The sequence below is a fragment of the Carettochelys insculpta genome, chromosome 14 (genome assembly GCF_033958435.1).
Source record: "Carettochelys insculpta isolate YL-2023 chromosome 14, ASM3395843v1, whole genome shotgun sequence".
Lineage (NCBI taxonomy): Eukaryota > Metazoa > Chordata > Testudines > Carettochelyidae > Carettochelys > Carettochelys insculpta.
The window spans coordinates 17,206,108-17,224,192 of NC_134150.1; the positions used below are offsets into that span (position 1 = coordinate 17,206,108).

The 18,085-nt window shown below is 45.2% G+C and overlaps 1 protein-coding gene across 2 annotated transcripts in view; it reads left to right on the forward strand.

Moving 5' to 3' along the window:
- Window positions 1-18,085, forward strand: part of ZNF423 (zinc finger protein 423) — a 423,757-nt gene that overhangs the window by 394,734 nt on the left and 10,938 nt on the right. The window contains exon 10 of one of the 2 annotated variants that reach the window (XM_075008953.1): window positions 6,995-7,055. The exons of the other annotated variant lie outside the window; for it this stretch is intronic. Within the exon in view, the coding sequence (XP_074865054.1) occupies window positions 6,995-7,055 (61 nt within the window). The remainder of the gene's footprint in view (window positions 1-6,994; window positions 7,056-18,085) is intronic. 2 annotated transcript variants of the gene reach the window in all.

The window sequence follows — 18,085 nt, forward strand, 5'->3', positions numbered from 1 at the left end:
GTGTCAGGTGAAAGCCATTGGTCGAGTCATTAATGCACTGAAGTGCACCCAAGTGTCAACATGTGTGATCAAGTGTAAGGAGGCATGTAGTTCCAATGTGGCAGTGCTGGCAGAGAGAAGGGACTTCCGACAGTATAGATGGCACTTAGAACTGCTAGTCAAGCTGCCCATCTAAACCCATTGTTGCCTGTCATCTATGCCCTAGAGCAAGGGTCCAACCAACTTTTGAGCAGGCAACATGCCATCCTAACAGATGGCCCATGAGTGAATGCAGCCAAAAGACAATGATATGCATCAATTGTATATACTGAAAGCGCAATTCCTAGTCAGAAATGTTCCAACGACAGTTTTAAGTTCAGATGCCTTTACTTAAAGTCTATGGAACTTCAGATCTGTCTCTAAGCTGGATTGATTTATGTGTTACAAAATAAACCCTATGACAGAAAAGTTGGATATGGGGTGTGTGTGTGTAGGTTGGGGAGTTATATATATGCATGCACTTGCATACCCAGACAGATGTGTTTGAATACAATGTCACAGCCCTCCCTGAAAGTGACCCTATGTACCCGAGAATCTCCTTTCCTTCTGTGATCATGACTTCCAGTGACAGCTATGTTCCACTGGAACAAGGAAGCTGCCAACCAACCAGAGAGAAGCAAGAGCTCTGGGGAGAAAACTTTCACAGGAACTAAACATAGACTGTGTAATTCAATGCCACAAGAGAGAGAGTCTTCATGGAACCTAAGCACTTCAGGAACTAAGTGCAAAATTCATCTCTCTAATAAATTCATCTAGCTCAGTGCTAGATTTCAGTTTCCATATCCCTTTTACTAAAGAGATTCCATATGTACTGCAGAAAAAAAACAATATGATGAATGGAAAAGCCTCTTGTTGTACTTTTAAATAAATGCTTATCACCGCAATATATAATCATATAATTGATGTACACCTAAAATGTGTACAGGGAAAGTGTGCTTCCAAGCTTTCAAGGTTTTTTTTTCTTTGATAATTTAGGATATGTCTACACAGCAGCCTCGTTTCAAAATAATCTATTCCAGAAGAGCTGTTCTGAAAAAGCTGATTTCAAAATAACACCACTGCATACAAAATGCATTTTGAAATAACACTTAGCTATTTTGAAATACAGTGTCTGCACACACAGGCTGCATCGACAGTAGCAACGCCTTTCAGAAAATCAGGTCCCCTTCTGAAAGAACAAGTAGAGCATCCACACACAAAATATGCTCTTTCAAATTCCTTTCAAAAGAACGTGGCGCTTTTTCTGGAGGCCCTCTTCCTCTCCCAAATGAAGAAAAGCACCTGTTTCCAAAGGATTCTTTCAGGAAAAAAAGTATGTAGGTGCTCCAAGGGACCTTTGCTCAAAGGATAGGTCCTCACAGTGCTGTATTCTTGGATTCCTGGCCATTGTTTTGAAAGAGCAAGAGTGGTGGGGATGCTCTCTTTCGAAAGAACAGATTGCTCTTTTGATCCATTTTTTGTGCGTGGACATGCTCTTTTGAAAGAAGATCTTTCAGAAGAGATCTGGAAAATCATCTTTTGAAAGATCACTGTAGTGTCGATGCGGCCATAGAGCCTATTTTGAAACAGCACCATTGGATGCACCATGGCTTGTTTTTGAAATGGGCTCTATTTCCTGTCTGAACAAAACCTATTTGGAAATAGCTATTTCTTCTTCAAGTAGTGTTCCCATGGGGGCTCTACTCTGGGTGTCAGTACATGCTCACACCTGCGCTTGGAGATTCTTCCATAGCCATGGTTTGCCACACATGCACAGAAGCGCCTCCTTGTGGTTTATGGCACGCGTGCAACACAGGCTTCTCAGTTGCTTCTTCTTTGAGTAGTGTTCCCCTGAGTGCTCCACCCTGGGTTTGCCCACCACTACTTCCAACCAGAATAACAGTGGCCCTCATGGCACAAGCCATTGTGGCACCACTGTACCCAGTCAGCACCATAATCCATGTCAGAACCACGTCCACCTTCACCATGGCACAGTTTCCTCTGCTGGTGCACCCCGGCACCAAGGGGTCTTTCTCCGAGGGGGGAGGAGACTTTCCTCTCCATTCCTTTTCCCTGTCTCAGGATGATGTGGTGCTCGCCTAATCATATCCCATGACTGACGATGCCTGGTCATTCCTGGACCTTTTCCACCAGATGGCACAATCTTTAGATAAGGACACTCAAGAAGTCCTAGTTAAACAGTACCAGCTCCTCCGCTCAGTACAGGCTCCATCACGTTCCAGGGCGGTGCTGCCCATGGATGAGGCCATCATGGACCCAGTGCCAGTACTGTGGCAAACCCCAACTTCCATTGCCCCCCCCGCCCAGCAAATTGGCTGATAAAAATATTTTGTGGCATCCAAGTGAGCTGAGTTTTTGTTTACTCAGCCACCTCCTAACTTGTTAGTAGTAGCTACGGTTTGTAATATAACAGTCTTTTCACCCCACACTTCCAGACAAGAACAGCAAAACTGGGGCATTATGGGTCAGAAAGTGTATTCTTCTGGCACTCTCCTCCTCCATGCTGCTAATTATACCACCATGCTAGCGGACTATGACTTCCAAAATTAAGCTTCAGAAACTGGTCCCTGAGCTGCCTGAACATCAGCGCCAGATGCTCTCTAATATCATAAAAGAGGGCCATACCATTGCCATTATGGCCGTACAGTCGGCCATGGACAGCGCTGACGTGTCACTGCCTTGGCAGTAGTTATGCACCACATACGTCATGGCTCATCCCCTTGGGAGTACCAAAAGAGCTTCAGCAAAAGGTTAAAGACTTCCCATTCGACCACCAGTGTCTGTTTGTGGATAAGACCGATGATGTCCCCTATTCAGTGAAAGATTCTAGGACAGCATTACGCACCTTGGGGATGTATACACCCCTGACTAAACAGGCTTGGTACAGTAGGGTCTCAACATTCATGAGGGTTGTGTGTTCAGAACCCTCATGAATGTTGATTTTCATGAACTGGGGGGGTGGTGCTCAGAGCCTTGGGAACTGGCAGCCATGGGTGCTCCATGCCCCAGAGCCTGGGAAGCAACAACTGCCAGCACTTCTGCCTCGGGGTCCGGGGAGCAGCAGCAGCTGCTGGCACTCCCCACCCAGGGCTCCAGGAAAGCGTTAGCTGCCAATGCTCCCAGCCCTGGAACCCCGGAGAAGCCATGGCAGCCACCAGCGCCCCGGGCCCTGGAGCCTCAGGGAAGCGAGGCCACTTGTGAATAATTGAATTCACAAATGTCACACTCGTGAATATTGAGACCTACTGTATTTCCCATTCTGATGCCCTCAGGACCAGTACCAACAGCCCCAGCATAAATCTCGGTTCCAACAGCAGACACAGACTGCAACGCCAACGTTCTGGAAGACAGTATCAAAGTCAACAGCCCTCGACATCCCACTCTCAACCCTCCAAGCAACAGTTTTGAGGTTGTGATCGAGAGTCTGATCCAGCGTTTCCAACAGGGCACCATGCAACCATTCTGCCACTGTCTCCGCCCTTTTTTGCATCAGAGAGTAGCCATCCGCACAGACAAATGGGTGTTGGAGCTGGTGGCACAAGTTTACTCTATCCCCTTCCTCTCTATGCCCCCTACTCGTGCCCCTACCCCATCCTTCTTCAGGGGTCTTTCTCATGAGATTCTCCTCAACTAGGAAGTCCAACACCTCTTCAGTCTAGGGGCGGTCAAGCCTGCTCCCGAAGAGTTCCAGTGCAGGGAGTTCTACTACACCTACTTCCTCACTCAGAAGAAAAACGGAGGATGGGGACCTGTTTTGGACCTCGGATGACGCTACAAATATGTTCTCTACGGACGCTTCAAGATGGTGACCCCCACTGCCATTATTCTGGCTCTGGACAAGAAAAATTGGCTCTTAGCCTACAGGAAGCGTATTTCCCTATCACCATCTACTCTGCTCAGAGACACTTCCTCCATTTCACAGTAGGGCGTGCCCAGTATCAATACCTTGTCCTCCCGTTTGGCCTTTCCACAACACCGCTCATCTTTGCCAGCAAGGAGCTATTATCTTCCCTTATCTGGACAATTGCCTCATAAAGGGACCATCGCTCCCTGAAGCGTGATGCATGGTGCACGTCACCAGGTACCTCCTACTCAGTCTGGGCTTCCACCTCAATGACATGAAGTCCATGATCCATCCTTCTCAGGCTCTGGAGTTCGTAGGAGCGCACTTCGACACCCTCATGGCCACGGCTATCCTACCCATTCAAAGATTTCGCACTCCGTGCAATCTCATTTAGGCAGTGTGTCTGTCCCCTAGCACTATGGTATGTGCCTGCCTAGCACTACTGGGCCATATGGCTGCCACCACTCAGGTGGTCAAGCTAGTCCACTTTCACATGTGCTGTCTTCAGTCGTTGGCCTCATGCTACGCCCCAACCATGGACCACTTTCCAAGTCGGTAGCTATCCTTCCACAGGTTCTTGCTTCTCTTCAGTGGTGGACATGTCCAGGTAACATTCTCAGTGGCGTGCAGTTTCACCAACCACCACTGTCGGTCACTCTTACCACACACACCTGTCTCCTTGGCTGGGGAGCCTTGTCATCCTAGCAGCTCCAGCCTGACCCAGACAAACTTGGTACCCTTATCACTTTCGGTTGTCAGTAGCAGCTCCTTATCTGTTTCCACGTTGCCAAAACCTTCTGTCTCAGGACTTTGACTGCACTCTGCATCCTGATCCCCTAAAACTACACCTCCACATGTGACTCCTTTCATGGCTCCACAACACTGAAACCACATGCTCTGAGGGAGTAAGGAGAATCCTCGTCAACAGTACATGGGAATCAACATGCAAATCTTACCTTTATAAGTGGTAGTGGTTTTCCCATTGGATGGACTCCCACCATTTTGTGCCTCTTCATAACACACGCTTGCCTGTTCTTCTGCACTACTTCCTGCACCTGTGTGAGTCAAGCCTTAGCCTCAGTACAGTTTGGGTGCACACTGCAGCCAGAGTGGCCTTTCACCAGTCCAAGGGGGGCCTTTGTTCCTGGCTCATCCTATCACCAAATACTTCCTAAACGGCCTTCAGAACACCTTCCTGTCAGTGTGCCCCCCATTCCCCATATGGGACCTTAATCATGTGCTTCAGTGCCTTATGAAGCCACTCTTTGAGTCCCAGTGACGTGCTCCTGGCTTCACCTGTGTGTGAAGGTCTCTTTGCTTGTGGCGATCATGGCAGCCAGGCGCATTGGGAAGTTAGCTGCCCTAATGGTGGAACCTCCCTATGCTGTCTTTACCAAAGATAGCTACCTTGTGGGCTCACCCTAAGTTCTTACCCAAGGCTCCTTCGCTGTTTCACATTCTGAACTGGCACACGCAGCATGGCGTGTGCTGGATGTCTGTTGGGCATTAGCCTTCTATATTGACCATACTAAGCAGTGGTGCAAATCTCCCCAGCTTTTCTTGTCCCTTGCAGAACAGTCCAATGGCCTACCTGTCTCATCCCAAAGACTTCCAAAGTGGATTTTCTCCTGTATCCATACATGTTATGCACTTCATCAGAAAGAGTTGCCAGGTGCTGTCATGGCCCACTCAGACTGGGCTGTGTCTTCCACTACCACTTTCCTCAAGAACGTACCTCTCATGGACACTTGGAAGGCAGCCACGTGGTCTTCCAGTAATGCGTTTGCCTAGCATTACGCTCTCTCATCTAACATTGCTTCTTCTATCCAAGTGGGCCAAGATGTACTGTCTACTGTAGTAATGACTGAGCTCCAAACCCACCTCAATTCTGCTACTACTGCTTTATAATCACCCAGAGTGGAGCACCCATGGGGACACTACTCAAAGAAGAAGAGGGAGTTACTCACCTTGGCTACATCTACACTAGCCCAAAACTTCGAAATGGCCATGCAAATGGCCATTTCGAAGTTTACTAATGAAGCGCTAAAATACATATTCAGCACCTCGTTAGCAAGCCGGCAGCCGCGGCACTTCGAAAGGACCCCGGCAACTTCGAAATCCCCTTATTCCTAACAGCAGGTAGGCCTTTGGGGAGTAACAGTGGTTCTTCAAGACGTGTGTCCCTGTGGGTGCTCTACTTCCCTGCCTCCTTCCCCTGCTTTGGAACATCCTGCTCTTATTTGTCAGGTAGAGAAGGAACAAAGGAGTCTGCACCGCTCGTGCGCCGGAGGGCATGAGGAGGCACTTCTGCTCATGTGCGGTATGGGATACCCTGGCTATGGAAGAATCACCGAGGTGTCGGCACAAGGATGCACCAACACCCAGAGTGGAGCACCCACGGGAACACACATCTCGAAGAACCACCATTACTGCACAAGGTGAGTAACTTCCTCTTTAAAAAGGTGCTATTCCTTGTAGAATGGGGTTTACCAATTTAGAAATAAGCCAACCACTATTCTGAAATTATTTTGAAATAGCTGTTACATTGTGTAGATGCTATGATAATTATTTCAAAATAACTCTGCTATGTAAGCCTACCCTTAGGGCCTCTGTTTGAATAGGACTTGGTAGGGCTCTTGAAATAAGTTGTTTTAAAGAAACCCTTGAAAAAACAATACTTTACCCTGTCGGTGGAATAAAGATCCAGTCCTACTGTATAAAAAATAAATAATTCAGGCATGATTCACTTCCAGGTTTACCAGTGTCCCATGTTGTTGGAATTAGCGTACAGTGGACTGTTTTACTATTAAATATCCGTCCATGCCCAAACAGAGGTGTCACAGGAGAATAACTGAAAGGGGGATTTTTTTTTTCTGAGAAACCAGATTGCACTCTCTGGTCTGGCAATAACAATTACTAATGACATTTAGAGAGGAATTAACTATGAGGAATGCAAGGTGGCATTTCAGTGCAGCCAGTCTGTAACATTGCATCAGAGCTTACAGGAGAGAGGAGAAAAAGTTTATGGACAGAATTTTTTTTTATGTCAACAATTAACCAAAGCCTTTTCTTCTCTCTTTGCTATGTTACCACAAATTACAAATGTGACAGAACAGAGCAGCTCAGCAGAGGAATGGACCGGTGCTTTTAAAAGCCATGCTTCTGGAGACCGGTACGCAGGCATGTGCTTCATTCCACTTTGTACAATGAGAGCTGGAACTGGAATTAGACTGGGAAGAAGAACTGGATCTTGAATCTTTAAGAATAAATATGATCAATCATCACCTAGACTGGCCGTTTTCTAGCTTGTGAGCTGTGTCCCCCCATTGAGTAACAGTTACTGATTTTACCTTCCCAACGCAGACAAAAATAGTCACATACCTTCCCTCCCCCTGGGGTTTTCAGGTTGTGAGAAGATGCGTGCAACAGTCTTTGGGGGCAGAGCCTGGTCTGGTCACGGAGGTTGCCAGGAGCCAAAATTGGCACAGTGTCAGCCGACGTTGACACTGACCCATAGGCTGGGTGGCCCAGTGATGTGCATCAGGGGGTGGAGTTGGGGCTCCCATCCAACCAGTGGTGGGGGGAAGGAGAATGCCAGTCCAAGCCTTACTTGGTGTTGCTGTTCACCTCCTTGATGGTTCCTCTGTGCCCCCCTAGGAGGGGCATGTCCCACAATTTGAAAACCTCCAATCTATACAAATAACTACCATGAAGATCTGCAGCACCTTCTACCTGCAGATCTCAGCCTCTTTCACAAACACTAATGAATTACATTTCTCAGCACCTTTCCTAGGTTGTGTTATCCCCATCGTCCAAATGACGGGAGAGCAGCCAAAAGCACTGAGGGTTTTGTTATGGCAGAGCCAGGCATAGAGCCAGGTCCTTCACTCCCAGGCCTGTACATTACTCATAAGACTCATCTGTCTCTGTTGCTCAAACAATATCTGCCTTTGCATAAATGTGCTAGGACAGGGAGAGTCACAGGAAGACCCTTTTCCTGCCTCTGCCCATCATACATTCACGCAGGAGGCACCCGCTGCTCATAGGTGCAGGTGAGACTCTGGGGGTGACAGATGGCATCAGCTACTAGTGAGGGGATTTGTTTCATGAAAGGAGCACTGGTTGGTCCATTTGAAGGAACAGAAGGTCCTGGTGCAGAGTGCTCTGCCTCCAGTACCCAGGAGGTTGTACACCTTACAAAGCCATAATACCTCCTGGTACTGATGCTCAACTGATGCACTTCTCCCCCTTTCCCAACATGGGATCTTCTTGCCCTTTCGTCCTAGACTGTATTCCAAGTAGCAGATTCTTAAGACTTGTAATAAAACCAAATAGCTGTTTTTGATCCAGCAAATGTTCCCGTTTTCATACCTCTGTCCATCCAGTGCAGGGAAGAAGAGGTGATACCTAACAAAGTTATTGCTGTGATTTTCTGTGGCTTTCCTAACTGTGTAACAAATAGCTTGTGGTTGAATAATTGATTAGCTCTGCTTTCTCCTGTAGGTGTCGCTATAGTTTTAAAAGAATTATTTGATTTTTTTAAAGCACAAGGGAGTTGTACCTCTGAAGTGGCATACACATAATTTAAGGAACTAGTAGAGCTTTTTCCACCTCTCTGGTTAAATAGCTCATGGAAACTGGTGTGTAGCATGCTTTCGAAAGAGCAATCTCTTCATTTGCTTGCTGCTAGAGCAAAACTAGGTTGCTTGTCCAGACATAACAATATATGCCTGAGTGTTTTCACAAGAAACGTCTAGATCATTAAATATAATAGGTCTCAGCTGCAGTTTTGATCACTGAAGCATGCACACAATTCATCACAGCAAATTAGGTACGTCTTTGTAACTTATCTTTCTGCAATTTGTTGGCACTTTTGGAGAGCTGAAACTTGTATGTGCTGCAGAAGCCATTTCAGATAAAATATGCTGTGTTTATTGTTGGAGAACAAGGATTCATTAATAACAAAAATATGGAGCATTTCTGTTCCAGGATCTTGCAAAACCAGCTGTAGTACCAGCAGAGATCTCTGGCCACATTCATTATTTATCTATTTTAGTGAATTTCTTGTCTGCAGTAAAAGAGATGTAGGCTTGAACATATCAGATTGTTTGTGCCAAGACCTATACTATAACCCTTTCAAGAAACCTGAGGCATCCTTCGTTCTAAATCATTACACAGGCCATTTATCTGATTGGCTTTTGTGCTGTCTGGATTGCTAAAATGTTGCCTCTTCTGTAAAAAAGCTCAATTTGACCTTTTTGAAAGAAAAGGCATATGCTATTTTATTTATTTATATATTTATTTGCCAAGGGACTCAAACCCAAACCTTAATCCAGTGGAAATAGGCATTCAAAAGCCTCACAGGTGCTGAAAAAGCATTCACTGTATTTTGAAGGGAGAACGGATGCTGGTGGAATTGGAATTAGGTTTTAGTAGATTCATCAATATCAGTCTCTAGTCAATCTGCTTGCAAATACATATGTTGTGTAATAGTTAATATAAATGCATTTGATGGATTTTTACACTAGCCTTCATACCAGCGATATCTGAACTTCTGTTCTGGGTTTTATTTTTGTTGTGTTCTTTTTAGGAGAGATGAGGGGAATATTGGTTGTGTTTATAATTGCAGAGTAAGGTTCTTGGTGTTTTAATATGCAGATACAGTGCTGACTTAAAAGCAAGGTGGCAAAATATTCTAGAAGAAATTCCCAACACTGCTGCAGGAAAAAATAAACATCTCAATCTCAACGTAGCTAAACCCCAGTGGACTGAGAAAATCCTTTTCAGTAGCCAGATATTTTTAACTCTGTGTATAAGACTGTTACACACCTACCTAGATAGTTTCATCTATTGTCATATGCTCTCTGATTGGCTGTATTTCTTCCAGTAGAATTTAAGGTTAATAGTTAGCACTGGAAACACCCATTAAAGCTGCACGTCCCAAAACTAAAATAAGTGTTAATATAGCTACTACTACCTGGTATCTTCAGGGTTTGGGATTTCCTTTAAATCTGAGATGTATATCCAGGAGAAAAAAATTAATTATTATAGTTATAATAAATAAATTTATATCTAGCTAGAGGGAGGGAAAACACTGTTTCTTTGGTCCTGCAGGTTATTTTCTGCAGTCAGATATCGAGTTTATGGCAACTATCCTGTTTATCCCAACAAGCTTTGAAAATAATGTATTTGTTTTAGTTTTGAGGCCTAAACTTGACACACAAGATCCTTTATTGAGCTCAGTCATGCTGACATTTCCTAATGCTGTGATCTTTATGCAGGTTTCAGATGTCACTACAATTAGAAGTTATTGTAAAAATAGTTGCATTTAAAAATTAAAAGGCTTTGTGTTTATCTCTGTACCAGCTAGCAAAAGACTTGGGTTTGAATACCAGGTTCTGGCTCCCCAGGCTTTCCTGACCTGGGACTGCTATGGAAGTAATATATTCATCTCTGGGTGCTGGGCTGAGAAGACAAGAAAGGAGCACCTTGCATCGTGTCACAGTGCTCAGCAGCTGCCTCACCATCTGATTTAAAGAACCCAGACTTGTTTCAAAGCAGGTCCTATCCTATGCTTATTATTTGGAGGGCCAGAGTGAGATGTGTGAAGCAGGCCTGGAGGGAGGTCAGGAGGAAGGGTACTCTGATAGGTAGATAGGGTTACAGAAAAACAAAGGAGGTGGATCAGGTAAAAAGTTGCTCGGTAACTTGTTCTTTTATTCCTGGGTTTGTATTTAGACAGTGGAGTTATTGCAACATTAATGTTTTTTTGCCACCAAACCTCTGTCAGTATTTCCACTTCACCCATTTATTTTCCAAGAGTTTTCATGTCTCCATAGACAGGCTGTTATCTCCAGGTTATAATTGGAGTCACCTCAGAGCAATATGTTTTATTGAAAGTAACTTTAAATTGTTTGAAAGTGTGAGCAAACTATGCTGATAATACTGTCTCTTAATACTTAATTGCCACAAAGTAAATGTGGGGGGGAAGGAAAATAGTTCTGTATGATGCTTGGATCTGGTGGGGGGTGAGAGAATAGAAGAACAGAAATAGTGCACAAAACATAGCTTTTTTGAAGACTTGCTTCTGCTGATTTCTTTAAACCAAAGTGGCATGGGCATCTGTGCATACGTGCAGCTACCTGGATTTGTACAATAAACTCTAATGAACTGATAGGTAACAACTCACTCTGTCTTTGCAAGTTTTAAAATGAATGGAATGCTGAACAGTATTCTGTATGACGCATACTTAAGTAGTGATAATTTGTTGTAAGATCTTCAAAGAATGTAGATAATTTTAGATAGAAAAGACACAACTAGAATTTGGCCATAAATGCAAATTATAGATACTCCCTTGTTTTTCACACCTGTATAGTCTTTGCTTTTGTTTTTGTTTTTAAATAAAATGGCTATCAGGAAGAAATCAGCTTTTCCTAGGAGTAACAACACATGTTAATTTGACAGTGTTAGTTGGAAAAATGGTCTTAAGGGCACAATATTATTTGGCTTTTGAGTCATTGTGTCCCATGTTGCACCAAGATGATGTAATCACTGTTTCGTCTTGTAGTGTCTTGGTGGGGACATCTTGTCTCATTTTGGCCTCACTGTTAAATACATAGGACCTAGTTCTTCTTGCCTTATTCACACTGGTAGCCCCTTTGAGTTAATTTATCCAAACCAGACAAGCAGAATGCAATTATAGCTCTCGGTTTCTTTATCCATCATGCACATACAGTAGTGGAGAAGAGGGATATAAAGTATTCTGTAGACATGGTCTTAGGAAAAGAAGCAATGGGCTTAAATTGCAGCAAGGTAGGTTCAGGTTGGACACTAGGAAACATTTCCAGACAGACTGGAATAAATTGCCTTGGGTGGTTGTATAATCTCCATCACTGGAGATATTTAAGAACAGATTGGATAAATATCTAACAGGGATGATATAGACAGTGCTTGGTCCTGCCATGAGGGCAGAGGACTGGACTTGATGACCTCTTGAGGGCCCTTCCAGTTCTTGTATTCTGTGATTCTGTAGCATAAGGACAGCTTTATTAGGTGCAGTTTGTACCCTTCCATACATGAGGCCTTTAGAGTTAGAAACCTGCAGTTCTGCCGAAAAGCGGCAGTATATCCAAGGTGACACATCATGGACAAAACGTTCTAGCAAAGGGGAGGCTAATATAACAGTATATGCATACCACATCACACGGATTCATGTTTATCTGCCTTTGAGAAAAATATATGCAGGATCCAAGTCAAGGCAGTCTGCCATGTCAATGTTCCATTAGCGGAAGAGTTAATTTAATCGCTGCTTTTTTAAAAAGTGCGGATGCAGGAAGTGTGGTGTCTTATAACTGTGGTGTAAGTGGACATAGTGCTTTTGAAGTCACTGGTTTTTCACCTGCTCGGTCCAGTCTTGAATTTGTCCCAGTTGACTAAACTCTACAATTCACATTTAGACAAAATTCACATTGACATCAGTGAGAATAGTGTGTAAAGTGAAAACTCTAGAATTTGGCTCTTTAACATTGTTTGTGACCTAATATACTAAATAGTTGAGGCTTTAACTCCGTTCTTTATCCTCATCTTCAGCTAAGCTGTAGCTAAGATTTGCAGTAAATACACTATGTAAAATCAACTGTACACACACACACACACACACACACACACACACACGGCAGTCCTGTAGCGCTGTAAAGACTAACATAATAATTTATTAGGTGATGAGCTTCCATGGGACAGACCCACTTCTTCAGAGCTGGAAAATCTGCTCAGAATTTTCCAGATCTGAAGAAGTGGGTCTGTCCCAGAGAATCCCATCACCTAATAAATTATTTTGTTAGTCTTTAAAGTGCTGCAGGACTGCCTTTTTTTGTGTGTGTGTGATGTCACAGACTAACAATGGCAACGTCTCTGTGACAGAGCAAGTTAAGGATACAGTTTTAGATTGTGTTGTATTTCCTGGCTTTTGCTAGTTGCTATTCCCATAGAAACGTACCGTCAGCACAGCGTTTGTGCATTTCAGCTGATGAATTTAAAAGGTCCTTTGTAGGGGGCATAGTTAGGGAAGGGTTGAAGGTCATTTCCTCCCCCCATATGGCCCGTTGGCTTGACTGCCATTACCCACCTCTCCTCCTCCAGATTTAGAAGTGCACCTATGCCTGGTCCTCTTAGCATTTTCAGAATAAAACGAGTATGTAAGCACTGGGCTCAACTCAGTCCATATTTATAGACCAAATTAAAGAATTACTGCGTGTTTGAAAAAGATCCACCACAAGGGGTACTGTAATAATGATGCCAGCGCTCAGAAAATGAACAATTAACTGGCTCCAGCAATATAATTTACCTGAGATCACAGAGACATTAACAAGATATGCTTCAGATACCTTTCAAACAAATCAACAAAGCTATGATCCACAGTGACATATTTTGGCAAATGAAAGCTAATGAGGATTACAGGACAAATGGTTTTGAAACACTGCTGCCCAGAGTTGGCCCATAAATACCTAAAAAGAGTTCATCACTGGAACTGCTGCTGAAGTCCATTGTGTCTTTTTGTGTCTGAGTTGAATGCATGGCCTCAATATATCAAAAATATGTTTGAATTAAGATATTGGCTTTATTAATATAATTTTGGAGGCTGGTTTTCTGTCTCAAAAACAAACAAGCAAACCAGGCACGTATGGCTGCATATTTAGTAGACAAACTACTGTCTGTGTAGGCGCAGTATTTGATGGTGACAATGTTTGCAGTGGTGCAGGCCCATGTAGCTAAGATCAGATGCCAGCTCTTTGTATGCACTGGCATCCTTTGTATTCCTAAGGACTTAAAACACTGGTGAATACGAAGCATCAACAACTCCCCAAGAAAATTGTGGACTGTCCAAGTTGAGGTTAAAAGGCCAACTATTGTCAACAGAACAGTGTGTTCTGCATTTTTCTTTCTACATTTTGGATAAATAAAAACTCCAGTATTCAGTCAGATGGAAATGATGGGGAGGGAAGACTGAGTGTAGGAGTTCTAAAAATACTTCATTTTCATGTGCTTCTGACAATAGTAATTACATTTGTACACCTCCCTTCCAATTTAAGAAGTTTAAGATTCTTTCTCATTTTTTTTTAAATCTTCTATATGGGAAACTGTAGATTGCAGATCACAAAATCATTGGCAAATTGCATTTGTGAGTAAAATTCTCAGGGGCACGCAGTCTCCTGAGACAAGTATTATTCGCTGCCTTGTTTTACTGGGTGGGTGAGTATATCATAGTGTTTACAGCTAGTCTCTCTAGCAGAAGGCTCTGGTTATCTCTTCGTAGTCTAGTCTCAAGTAGTCTTTATTTCCAAAGTGCTTTGGTAAAAAAAATTTTCCCATGAGCTTCAATTTACTTTTTCACAACAGCATTTTTATCCATGATTTTTCTAGGGAGAACATAGACTTTTTGAAGAAATATTTGTGGAATATATGAAACTGAGCCAGGTTCAAACAAGTATTTGGAGGAGTTAGTTTCTGATTGTTTCACTATGCTTTATTCTGAGCTTTCTGAGAAGAAAACTATGGGTAAACATTTTAGAAAGAAGGGATGCCACTGTGGTGTTATTCCTAAATGGAAGGTTGAAAATGTGATGAGTGAGATGTCAAATTCTGAATAGTTATGGACAGTCTGGATTGGAAGTTTCTAAATTACTTAGGGCTTGTCTATACTTACCAGAAGATCAACACGCTGGCAGGTGACCTTCTGGAGTTTGATTTTCCATGTCTGGTGAAGACATGACAAAATTGACCTCTCTGGGCTCAGCCATTGACCTCTTATGCTATCGCATGGAGTAAGGGAAGTCAACACAAGACTACAGAGTCTCGGACTTCACAAGGGAAGTAAGTCACTTCTGATAGGCCACTTCTAGCTACACAAATGCTGTAGCTATAATTGCACATGTGAAATTGACTTATTTCCCTGGTATATACTTACCCTAAATGTAGTTGTGAATAAAATAGGAAAAAATATCAAGCATCACAACAAAAGTAATATGTGGTGCTGAGAATGAAACTTGGTGGGATAATACACATGATTGGAATGTTGGTTTAGAAGGGTACAGCCTTGATATGGTCTTACATGATATGCTTATCAATAAACTAGGCAAATACAACTTAGATGGGGCTGCTGTTTGATGGGTGCAAAACTGTCTGGATAACCATACTCAGAGAGTAGTTATTAATGGTTCTCAATCCTGCTGGAAAGCTATAACAAATGGGGTTCTTCAGGGTGTGTTTTGAGACCAGTTCTGTTCAATATCTTCATCAACCATTTAGATATTGGCATAGAAAGTACGCTTATTAAGTTTGCAGATGATACCAAGCTGGGAGGGGTTGCTACTGCTTTGGAGGCTAGGGTCATAATTCAAAGTGATCTGAACAAATTGGAGAAATGGTCTGAGGTAAACAGGATGAAGTTTAACAAAGACAAATATAAAGTGCTTCTCTTAGGAAGGAACAATCAGTTTCACACACACAGAATGGGAAGCAACTGTCTAGGAAGGAGTATGGCAGAAAGGGATCTAGGGGTTATAGTGGACCACAAGCTAAATATGAGTCAACAGTGTGATGCTGTTGCAAAAAAAGCAAACATGATTCTGGGATGCATTAACAGGTGTGTTGTGAGGAAGACATGAGAAATCATTCTTCAGCTCTACTCTGCGCTGGTTAGGCCTCAGCTGGAGTATTGTGTCCAGTTCTGCGTAACACATTTCAAGAAAGATGTGGAGAAATTGGAAAGGGTCCAGAAAAGAGCAACAAGTGGGAGGAGTTAACATTTTTGTAAAAATCAGTGTTAATGCAGATAAATTTCAGTAAGGATTAAGACCATCCTAGGAAGTAGTTTTATCAAACGTAGATGTCATGTACAGGATAAGACTTTTGTCTTTTGTTAATACTTTATGAATTCTGAATCCTTTCATTGACTATTTTCCCTGAGCCTGATTTTGATACCTTTTATGCCACTCCTACATTCAGGCTGTGTCTACACTACAAAATAACTTGGAAGATTCAAAGTTGAGCATCTACACACAAAAAGCAGCCAGGTCTTACTTTGAAGTAGGGTCCCTGTACTTCGAAGGGAAGCGTCTACACAGCAACAGGCCCTACTTCAAAGTAAGGGGCCAGGATATGATGCAGGCAGGGGTCACATGGCTGACAAGCCCTCCTGGGCTTGTAGCCGGCTGCCCCCTTAAAGGGCCTCTCCAAATACCCCTACCCTGCACGTGCTCAAGGCTGCTAGGCTGCACACACCAGAGCAGACTGCGTGCTCAGGAGAAGACCAGAAGAACGTGCCTGGCCAGTCGCTCTCTTACGAGGATCTCATCGCCATTGTGGCCAGCCTGCTGGCCATGCTGCTTGCTGTTATCTTCAAGCAGCACAGCTGGGCCGCTCACATGGGCCCCATCCTCCAGGTCCTGGGCAGGGCTCTGCTGCCCCTTCCCCAACCTGGCGCCGATGGGCCTTCGCCACCAGCACCGAGTGGTGGTACCAGCTGGTGCTGGGGGACTGGGAGAACGAGTGGTGGCTGAGAAGCTTTTGCATGACCCGGCAGACATTTGAGGACCTCTGCCACTGCCTCACCCCAGTCCTCCAGCACAGGGACACCCGGATAGGTCCAGTGTTCCCAGTGCAGAAGAGGGTGATGATAACACTGTGGAGGCTGGCCACCCCTGACATCCACCGGACCGTAGGCCACCAATTTGGGATGGGCAAGGCCACCATCGGAGCGGTGCTGCTACAGGTAAGCCTGGCTGACACCCCAGACTCACCCTGAGGAGGGGGCTACTGGGCAAAGGGAAAGGAGGGCCCTGCCAGGGGAAGAAGAAGGGAGACCCCACCAGGGGTGGGAGAAAGGTGACAGGGGAAGAGGGAGGGGGGCCCTGCTGGGGAAAGGGCATGGAAGTCACCTGGCGTTCATGGACATGCCTTCCTTCCATCCCTGCAGGTCATCCGAGCCATCAACACGGTGCTCCTGTGACATGTCATCACCCTCATGGGTTCGCGGAGCTGGGGTTCCCAAGCTGTTTCAGAGTGCTGGATGGAACCCATGTGGCGATCTGGGCCCCGGACCACAGTGGGGGAGCCTACATTAACAGGAAGGGGTACTCCTCCATGGTACTCCAGGCCCTGGTGGACTCGAGGGGCCTCTCCCTGGATGTTTGCATGGGGTGGCTGGGCAGGGCCCATGACACCTAGGTGTTCTGGAATTCATGGCTGGGATGCCAAATGCAGGATGGCATGTATGTCCCCCTGTGGGAGCTCCCATTTGGGGGCATCACGATGCTCCCCTGTATTGTGGTTGACACAGTGTACCTTCTGCACCTGTGGCTCATGTAGCCCTATACCAGACTCACCACCCTGGTCGAGGACAACTTCAACAGCCTGCTGAACCATGCCAGGGACACCATCGAGTGGACTTTTGGGTTGCTGAAGGGGAGATTCCGCAGCCTCCTAATGAGGCTGGACATCAGCCTCCCAAACATCCCGGAGGTGGTTGCTGCTTGCTGTGCCCTCCACAGTCTTGTGGTAGGCAGACAGACGCCCTTCTTCAAGGGCTGGGCTGTAGACCCAGGGGATGGGTATGAGCAGCCACCTGATGTCCCATGCCGCCAGGCCCAGGGGGGATGGAATGAGAGTCTGGGAGGCCTTGTGCATGGCCTTTGCCCAGGGCCCACCCTGACCCTCCCAGCCATCTTCCGCACCACATGCCCCCCCACTCCCCTGTCCCTCATGCTCCCCCACCACATGTGCCCTCTCCCACTCCCCCTGCTCATTACTCCCCCACCACTCACCAGGGACTTGGAGTTGGGGTGGGAACCTGAAACTTTACTGTTCGGGAATAAACATATTTGGCAGAACAAAACAGAAGGAGTTGAACTATGTACATTACACAGGGGAAATGCTCTACAGTGGGGAGGCAGGGGGCCGGGCTGGAGGACCAAACTTGGGGATGGGGGCTGGGCTGGGAAAGGGCTCAGTCGCCCACTGGCCTGGAGGGATGGGAGGCCATGGCAGTCGCAGCTGCCTCTACCGCCCTGGGTCGATGGGTCTGGGATCACAGGGAGGTAGGGCTGGGGTAGGGGTACCACTGGCTCTGACTCTGCGGGGCATGTGGGGGTGGGGGCCTCTGGGGCTGGGGCAGGTGCACCCATCCCGGCCAGCTCAATGCAAGTG